Raw genomic sequence first — 9,900 nt, 5'->3', positions numbered from 1 at the left:
TAGAGTCATTGTCTTATAGTGAATAGGTAATTAGCCTTATGTGCTCCATTGTCTGATTTGAGCACACCTTTCTCAGAGTTACAGCCCTTTACAAACTGAACAAAAGTTTTGAGTGGGACTGAAAGGGGCAGCACCAGAGAAATGACTTTTATTCTCTGGTGAACTCGAGGAGTTAACCATCGATTTTTTTCCCCAAAGGTCTACAGAGAAAAATTATTTAATTCCTTGTATTTGAACCCTCAGAACCTAACCTAGGTAATTAATAGATGTTTGTTGATCAATTGATTGAAAGATGTCTTTGGGTTCAATTTATTGGCTATTTGGAGCATCTGTGAATTTTGGATTTGTATCTCAAATTGGTCTAGAATAAGTCCCTGAAACCAAGATCTATCTTCCTCCATGACTGACTCTATACTTCAATCCAGAATTCAAACACCAAAGATAGTTCCCACCACTGTCCCCCAGAAAATGAGGCATCACACACAGAAGTGCAGAGAAAGACTTTGCTTTATAGCATCTCCCCACTTGGGGCAGCTCCTGGCCCTATTTGGACCAAGCATGGGGACCAGAAAGGTACAGCTGGCCCTGATTCTCTTCTATCTCATAAAGACTCCTCTAGATACCAGCACGATAACTTTGGCAGTGGGATGGTATCCCTGCCTCCTTGGAAATCCAACAGGGACTTTCTGCAAAACACAAACACAACTCATCAGAAAATCTTTAACTAATTATTGAGGTCTTGTTAGGTCCTTCTATTAGGTCTTCACTTTGAAGCATGTTTTCCTCCTACTGACTAATAATTCAAGGTCCAAGAATCAGTGTGAGTTTTAGAGGTAAGGACTACTTCTGTTAATTTTCTAATTTCTAATGTTAATTGTTCATAATTTTTGTTAATTGTCTAATGTCTCTGGTGTTACATTAACTAATTTTTTTTGTCTTCAGTTCTCTGTGATTTTCAGATTATACATCTTTATAAATGATCTGCCTTTTTTCTCCTAGCTCCCTTGTTTTTTATTCCAATTATCTCTACTATTCACTTTTTTATAGTACTAACTATAGTTCTAATCAACTGGATTTCAGAGACCTTTTGTTTTTTTATCTTTGTGGATATTTGGAAGATTTATGGGTTCTGAATTATCTGGGGATAGCAGAGTATCCCATGGTTGTCTAAAACTATCAGAAACCACCTGGTCAGAGGTATCACCACTGCCTTCTGTAGCCAGATCTGTATTTGGGCATTAGACCCCAAACCTAAGATTCTCTGAGAATACAAAAAGAAGGAATCAATGGAACAGAACTCAGACACCCTCACTCCCACTCTATCCTGGGCTCATAGGCTAGTTGATAGTTACCTGGTGACTGTATACTTCTTTCCCCTCACACTCAGCTCCTGTGTATCTTCAACTGTACTTGGATTCCACTGCAAGTCCTGGTAAAACTGACCTGAGAAGCAAGAGATCAGGAGGACATGTTAGAGGAAGAGGAACAGAGAATGAGATGTACACACACAGAAAGGAGAAGAGACCAAGAAGGAGAACATCAAGACAGTCAGAGAGTAAGAAAAAGAAACATACAGAAAGAGAGAGCTAGAGAAGGGGAAAGAGAGGCAGAAATAAAGGCAGAGAGAATACAAGAAAGAGGCAGAGAAGCAAAAACTCCCAGAAAGAGATAGCTTTTGAATGCGTACTGGGGCAAGAGTTCTTGAAAGGGGAGTATTGATAGATGTTCAGAGCTGTGGGTGGATTTTCAAATGTCATAAATGAGAAGAGGATGCTCAGAGAGTGGGATATGAACTGAGTTGGAGAATGATAGGAAGGCAGGGATGACAATTGGGGAACCGGAAGGAAGTGAGATGATGTGATGAACAGCACATTGGGGATGGTGGGAGAAACAGGGGATGGTAAGGGCACAGGGAACACTCTGAGAGGTGGAGAGTCACCAGGGTGGGTGGGTGATACTGACAGATGATTCCAGAGGAGAGCATTCAGAAAGGAGGTGATCAGAAAAAGGAAGTAGTCCAAATGGAGAATAGTTAAAAGGGGGGGGGGGGAAGGGTGAGTAGTAGGGTTAGAGAAGAAAGTGCTTGACCAAGAAGTCACAGATTTCAGTGGACGGTATCCAAGTCATACCAAGGACTCCGCTGGGTTGGTTGGCGAAGTGACCTGGATCATTTAGGAAGAGCCGCAGCCCAGGAGTAGGGTGGTCCAGGAACACCAGGCCAATGGTGACTTTGTCTGGATTACTGAGCAGTAGAAGGCCATTTTCCAAGGTCATCTTCAGCCTGTAGAGAAACCAAGCTTTAAGCACAGTAAAGGAATACCCAGGAGGACAGCTCAAAGTTTGGACACAGTAATCACAAAAGGGATTTCTGCCTCTTTAAGTATAAAAGAAGCAGACACTCTTCCTTCTAAACAAAGGGCTTGACTCTTGTCCACAGGCTCCCCACACCTCAAGAACTTGGGGATCCTGCCCATTTCTGCTGGTTAAGAGCCGACCTTTCCTCTGTTAAATTCTGAATCCCTTAATGCCCCCAGACTTACCCCGGCATCACCACGTAGAGTGATCGCCATAGATAAGAGGAGCTTTTCCCACTGCCGCGAGTCACCACAATGCTGTCCTGCGTCACACGCACCTTCACCTCAGGAGTCTTGTAGCTCACCTGGAGCCAGACAAACTTATCTGTGCTTCCCTCATATTTGCCAGTCACCTCAATGCCTGGAAACCCACAAGATTAGAAGGATTGAGAACAGCACTCAGGACAGCAACAAATCACCTCCTCTAGGAAGCCCATCCTGATTAACCACTCTTGCTGTGTGGAAGACAGTCTTTGACTGGCAAATGACTCTTTGACTCTTTGACAAGTCTGCTGGAGATAGTTCCTGCAAGCCCTAATTGATCTTTTCCCCTGCATTTTCTCTACCCCTTAGGCTTGGTCTACAATCATTGGGGTCCATTTGTATATAGCTTTGTGAAGGGCCTTTTTTCCTTTTCTATGTGGGTATTATCTACCTTAGGAAAGCACAAGCCCATAAAACACTGATATTTTTCTTAGGCAAGATGTGGAAGGTATAAAGGAGAAGAAGACTTTAGCTCTGCCTAGGGAGAGTTCCCAATCAGAAGGAAGAACTCCCCAACATTTTGTTCTATGTTCTATCATAATGAAATGGGAGAATTTGTACAGTGAAGGGTGTATGGGAAATAGAAATTTCTGAGTGTGTGTATGTGTGTGTGCACGTGCACACATGTACGTGCACACTCACACAGCTATATGTATTCACTTACCTTGGCCAGGATCAGAAAAGAGACTTTGTGGGGTCTGGGAGAATCCCTTGACGTTCACACACATCGTCTGCTCAGTGTGGTTGTTTCTCAGCAAGATAAAATGAGGGGACCTTTCCATTGAGAGAGTGGGGGAAGGAACTGGGACATTGGATAATTCTGTGTTAGAACTATCTGGAAGCAATAAAGATGGATGGGGATCTAAGGAAGAGATGGAAAAACAATAACATTTTAGTTTACAAATCTCTTTTTCCACAATAGCTCTTTGAGCCAGTATCATCATGCCCATTTTCAAGATAATTAAATGAGGTTCAAACAGATTAAGTGACCTGCCCAAGTATAGGTAATAGTCATTGGATCTGGGATTTGAGCCCAGGTGTCCAGGTTCTAAGACCAGTGTTTTTTCCATGAGAATCCCTAGACAGGGATAGGTCTCTTGCTAGAACAGCAGTAGATTACACAAAATATCTGCTTTCTCTCTGAACTTTCAGTTTGTTCTGAGTCTTCTCTCCACTTTTCCCTCCCTCTTTCATTCCTTCCCCTTGACAAATAAATCCCTTGGGGAAAAATATTTTCGAAAGCTTCCTGTTTTTGAAAGGGAATGGAAAGAGGATTGAGATAACAGAGGATACCATAGACCATTAGGCTTGAATGATGGGTTGATTAGCTTAGTTGAATGGCTTCCCCCACCTCTGCTTTTATATTATTTGTTATAAAGGATCATTTTCTAAATAGGGGAAAGGAATAAGATAGGAAGGAAGTTGATATGAAATTAAAAATAGCAAATCATTTTTTAAGAAGAAAAAGGAAGGATGATGCAGAGGATGTGGATTTAGGCCTTTCTGTGTTTTAGGATTCTTTGTCCTGATGAATAGGGTCTAAGAGAGTATGATGCAAGGGGCTGCAGTATGTGAGAAAGGAATGAGCCAGGCTTAGACCTACTCATTTTAGAGATGTGAGGAAGGATAGAAGGGAGAAGTTGTCTGTGTGAGCAGGGGGGTCATCTGAATTCCTTTCAAAAAATTTCCATGCTCCCCCAGATCTGATCTTCTGTTTTGGACACCCTTCAAACTAGCACTTTTGGATATGGCTATGAACAGTGCGGTCATGTTTCTGTCTTGTACTGGCGGACCAGGAACAGAAAGGCTATGAATCTTCCAGCCATTGCCCCACCTAATCTCCTCCATCCAACCCTTTACATCCCCTCTGCTCTTTCACAAATCATTTTTACCGATTACTTTGGGTGCGAGGTATGCCAAGTCATAGTCAGGTTGCGCTAGGAATGAAAGAGAGAGAAAGAGAGAGAGAAGAGGTCAGGGACCAGGGAAATTTCTGAGGGCACAAAAACAGAGGACAGAGGGGGCTAGGATTAAGGAACCTAGCAAATACTTCTCCTGAGCCATCTAAAGAACAAACACTTTCTTTGCAAGAGCCCACACCTAAGCAGGCCATTGCAGACTTTTAAAAGATTTAATGAGACAAAGCCATTTGGTACTGACTAAGAAGTAGATGGTGGATCAGTGAAAAATATTGGGTCCACAAGACACACTAGTCAATGATTATACTAATTTACTGTTTGATAAACCCCAAAACTCCAGTTTCTGGGATAAGAACTACTATCTGACAAAAACTGTTGGGAAAACTGGAAAATAGCATGTCAGAAACAAGGCATAATACCCAATACCAAGATAAGTTCTAAATAGGTTCATGATTTAGACAGAAAAGGTGATATTATAAGCAAATTAGGAAAGCAAGGAATAGTTTATCTATTAGATCTTTATGACCAAATAAGAACTAGAGAACTTTATGGAATGCAAAATGGATAATTTTTATAACATTAAATTAAAAAGAGTTTGTACAAACAAACCCATTGCCACCAAGGTTAGAACGGAAGCAGAAAGCTGGGAAACAACTTTTTCTAGTCAGTGTTTCTGATAAAGGCCTCACTTCTAAAAGACAGAAAACTGAGTCAAATTTATAAGAATACAAGTCACTCCCCAGCTGACAATTGGTCAGAGCATATGAACAGACAATTTTTAGATAAAGAAATTAAAGTCATGTAAGAGTCATATTAAAAAATGCTCTAAATTACTATTGATTAGAGAAATGCAAAATAAAACAACTCTGAGGGTGGTACCTCACACCTATCAGATTAGCTAAAATGACAAGAAAAGATTATGACAAATGTTGGAGGGGGATATGAGGAAACTGGGACACATACATTGTTGGTGGAGTGATGACTGATCTAGCCATTTTGGAGAACAATTTGGAACTATGCCCAAAGGGAGGCAAATCCAAGATAGTAGAATAAAGGTAGGAACTCGGCTGACCTCTCCCCCAAACCACTTTAAATTCCTTTAAATAATGATTCCAAACAAATTTTAGAGCATCAGAACATCCAAGAAGACAGAGCAGAACAATTTCCAGCAGAAGACAATTTAGGTCAGTAGGTTTTAAAGACCTATGGCACCAGGGTGGGAGTTTAGAGTGTAGTCCCAGTGCAGGCTACAGCAGACTAGGCCTAGCTTAGGCCCCAGCCCCAGTCTCACAATAGCAAAGCAGTAGTGGGGCTAGGGACTTCTAAATCAATGGCAGTAATGGTGGCTTCCAGAGCTCTCACCAAAGGTGAGACACCTTTGACACAGAGACATCAAAGAGAACTGAGAAGGTGAGCAGAAAAGATCTGTGAAACCAGACTGGGCATTCAGCATGCAGTCCCAGTGCAGGCTAAACCAGCACAGCTCCAGCCCTAACCCCAGAGGCAGAAAAGCAGGAACAGATCTAGGGAGCTCTGAATCAGCAGCAGAACTTGCAGTTTCTAGACCTCTCTGCCCAGTGACATCAAAGATGACTTGGAAGGTCAACAGAAAAGGTTTTTCAGTATGATGAGAGGGCCTTGGGGAAACTAGCAAACCAAGAGTAGACATGGGCAGTGATGGAGGTGGCAGTTTCCAGGGGCCTCAGCTCTCAGGAGGTCTCTTTATTAGCACTGAGGAAAGACTCTTTGCTTGAGCACTCTAGCTCTTACAGCTACGATGGGGTAGGGACACTTCTAAGTTACAGGACAGAAAAGAATGTTTGTTCTGTGCATACCCTTTGATCCAGCAGTGTTACTACTGGGCTTATATCCCAAAGAGATTATAAAGAAGGGAAAGGGACCTGTATGTGCAAGAATGTTTGTGGCAGCCCTCTTTGTAGTGGCCAGAAACTGGAAACTGAGTGGATGCCCATCAATTGGAGAATGGCTGAATAAATTGTGGTATATGAATATTACGGAATGTTATTGTTCGGAAATGACCAGCGGGATGATTTCAGAAAGGCCTGGAGAGACTTACATGAACCGATGCTGAGTGAAATGAGCAGAACCAGGAGATCATTATTTACTTCAACAACAATACTATATGATGATCAATTCTGATGGACATGGCCCTCTTCAACAATGAGATGAACCAAATCAATCCCAATAGAGCAGTGATGAATTGAACCAGCTACACCCAATGAAAGAACTCTGGGAAATTACTATAAACCACTACATAGAATTCCCAATCCCTCTATTTTTGTCTGCCTGCATTTTTTATTTCCTTCATGGGCTAATTGTACGCTATTTCAGAGTTCGATTCTTTTAGTACAGCAAAATAATGGTTTGGACATGTATACATATATTGTATTTAACTTATACTGTAACATGTTTAACACGTATTGGTCAACCTGCCATCTGGGGGAGAGGGTGGGGAGAAAAAGGGGGAAAATTGGAACAAAAAGTATATAAAAAGCTATAATAAAAAAATAAAGAGAAATGATGAGCAGGCTGATTTCAGAAAAGTCTGGAAAGACTTACATGAACTGATGCTGAGTGAAGTGAACAAAAGCAAGAGAACATTGTATATAATAACAGCAAGATTGTGTGATGATCAACTACAATAGACTTAACTCTTCTCAGCAATACAGTGATCCAAGACAGTTCTAATAGACTTGGATGGAAAATGCCTTCTGCATCCAGAAACAGAACTATGGAGAACTATAGAGGAATGCAGATCAAAGCATAGCATTTTTATCTTTTTGTTGCTGTTTTTTTTTCTTGTGCTTATTTTCTCCTTTTGCTCTGATTTTTCTTTTACAACATGACTAATAAATTGTTCTACTTAAGTTTCCATGAATTGTTCTGCCTCAATGGCAACCCCCCCCCCCCTTCCTGACCATTAGAACTGATATAAATTAGGACAGAGATAACTAGCCCTGACCATTAGCATTCCATAAAGCCATAAATCACAGATAGGTTATTTAGAGATAGGTAAGCATATCTTTTATGTCAAACATCTTGGCTCCTAAGTCCTCCCAAGTTATCAAAATTTATGGTCTTTACCCCCAATCTGTCAGAATTGAATTTATGGTCCCCACTCATCAGTGCTCTACTCCTCCCCCCCTGCCTTTGTCTCTCCTGAATCCTGGAGCCCTGTAAAGAATCCCTGGAATTCTTCCCTCCTTGCTGAGTGCTTTGAGACTCGAGTCCAATTCAGTCTGCTGGGGTCAACATGAATCCTGTTTTGGCCCCAGATAATTTCTCCCTCTCAAATAAAATATTAAGAACTCTCTAATCTCTATCTTGCCTCAGCTTCTCCGGCATTACAATGCCCTCATATTACAAATGAGGAAATTGAAACCTACCTGATTATAAGAAATGCCTAAGGTGAAATGGGTGATAAGGAACAGAGCTGGAATTTTATCCTTATTGTTAAACAAACTAAACACATGCATAGGTAATTTTTCAGCACTGACCCTTGCAAAACCTTCTGTTCCAATTTTTCCCCTCCTTCCCCCCACCCCCTCCCCTAGATGGCAGGTAGTCCCATACATGTTAAATATGTTAAAGTATATGTTAAATATGTATCCATATCCATACAGTTATCTTGTTGCAGAAGAAAGATCGGATTTAGAAAGAAGGTAAAAATAACCTGAGAAGAAAAAACAAAAATGCAAGCAAACAATAACAGAAAGAATGGAAATATTGTTTAAAATGATTTACAGTATAACATCATATTGCTTGCTGTCTTGGGGAGGAGGGAGTGGAGGAAGAAAGGGAGAAAAAATTTGGAACTCAAAATCTTACAAAAATGAATGTTGAAACAATACTATATGATGACCAGTTCTGATGGACCTGGCCATCTTCAGCAATAAGATCAACCAAATCACTTCCAATGGAGCAGTAATGAACTGAACCAGCTACGCCCAGCAAAAGAACTCTGGGAGATGACTAAGAACCATTACATTGAATTCCCAATCCCTATATTTTTGCCCACCTGCATTTTTGATTTCCTTCACAAGCTAATTGTACAATATTTCAGAGTCTGATTCTTTTTGTACAACAAAATAACGGTTTGGTCATGTATACTTATTGTGTATCAAATTTATATTTTAATATATTTAACATCTACTGGTCATCCTGCCATCTGGGGGAGGGAGTGGGGGATAAGAGGGGAAAAATTGGAACAAGGGGTTTGGCAGTTGTCAATGCTGTAAAGTTACCCATACATATAACCTGTAAATAAAAGGCTATTAAATTTAAAAAAAAATGAATGTTGAAAACTATCTTTACACGAAATTGAAAAAATAAAATACTATTGAGGGGAAAAAGGATTTAATGAGAAATTTTAATTTTTCCCTTTCGAAATCATGTTTGCCAGGTCTCAAAGAGCTAAGTACTTAGCCAGCATCAGAGAACTCATATTCAAGATACCAAAGTCCTAATCCCCAGAAACCAGTGTCCTTATGGACAGGTAACTTCCCCTGAGGCAGCTCAATAGCAAAATGGACAGAACAAGGAATCTAGAGTGAAGGAGATCTAAGCTCAGATTACTCAGTTGTATGACCCTAGGCAATTCACTTTACCTCTGCCTCAGTTTCCTTGAAAATAATATGAAGAAAGTAATTATCTTTTCCCAGGGTGGTTGTGAGGATCAAATAAAATAATATTTGTAATGCATTCCTCAGCACACAGTAGGTGTTATATAAATGCTCCTTCCTTTCTCTGGAAAGTTTCTCAGTTTCTTTCTCTGTAAGTAGCATTAAAGTGCTGGGGTATGCTGGCAAATGTTTAACAACCAGCTCTCCAGAAAGAAAAAGAAGACCTTTTGACACTTTCACATTTAATTTGCATTAACATTTTCTCCATCAATTTATGAAGTCTAGAAAATCAACAAAAACAAATCATCCAGGATTTGTACATTTGCAAATTTCCAAAACTCATAAATATTCATAGTGAAAATTGTTCCAGCATATCCCCATCTAGCATGTTAAAGTGTGCAAAACATCCAAAACACCATATGTATGTCATTTAATCTTCTCAATGACCCTGGAAGGTTGATGGCATTATGGACATCTCCATTGTATAGATGAGAAACTGAGACTGAGAGGTCACACAGCTATTAAGCATCCCAAACTGGACTCCAATTACATCTTTTGACTCCAAGCCCAGCTCTATGGAGGCACTTAACTGTGATGTAACGGTGGGCTGGACTAGATGACCCCAAAGGCCCTGAGTGGTTCATGTTTTCTGAGAGTCTGGTCCTGTGTGAAATATTGATGGCTGAAAATCTAGACTTCAGAACCAAAGAACAAAGCAAA

The 9,900-nt window shown here is 40.5% G+C and overlaps 1 protein-coding gene across 2 annotated transcripts in view; it reads right to left on the bottom strand.

The window, feature by feature from the left end:
• Positions 1 to 489: 489 nt before the first annotated feature.
• LOC100917573 (inter-alpha-trypsin inhibitor heavy chain H4-like) overlaps positions 490 to 9,900 on the bottom strand; it is a 28,510-nt gene continuing 19,099 nt past the window's right edge. The window contains exons 16-21 of one of the 2 annotated variants that reach the window (XM_023498506.2): positions 4,511 to 4,555; positions 3,283 to 3,480; positions 2,541 to 2,715; positions 2,130 to 2,281; positions 1,353 to 1,443; positions 490 to 686 (exon numbers count right to left, since the gene is read on the bottom strand). In XM_023498506.2, the coding sequence (XP_023354274.2) occupies positions 602 to 686; positions 1,353 to 1,443; positions 2,130 to 2,281; positions 2,541 to 2,715; positions 3,283 to 3,480; positions 4,511 to 4,555 (746 nt within the window). In that variant the 3' untranslated portion in view covers positions 490 to 601. The remainder of the gene's footprint in view (positions 687 to 1,352; positions 1,444 to 2,129; positions 2,282 to 2,540; positions 2,716 to 3,282; positions 3,481 to 4,510; positions 4,556 to 9,900) is intronic. The other variant, XM_023498507.2, reaches the window with a different exon arrangement.

The sequence above is a fragment of the Sarcophilus harrisii genome, chromosome 1 (assembly GCF_902635505.1).
Source record: "Sarcophilus harrisii chromosome 1, mSarHar1.11, whole genome shotgun sequence".
In the NCBI taxonomy this organism is placed as follows: Eukaryota; Metazoa; Chordata; class Mammalia; order Dasyuromorphia; family Dasyuridae; genus Sarcophilus; species Sarcophilus harrisii.
The sequence above is the reverse complement of the archived record's forward strand: the minus strand, read 5'-3'. Positions and strand labels throughout refer to the sequence as shown.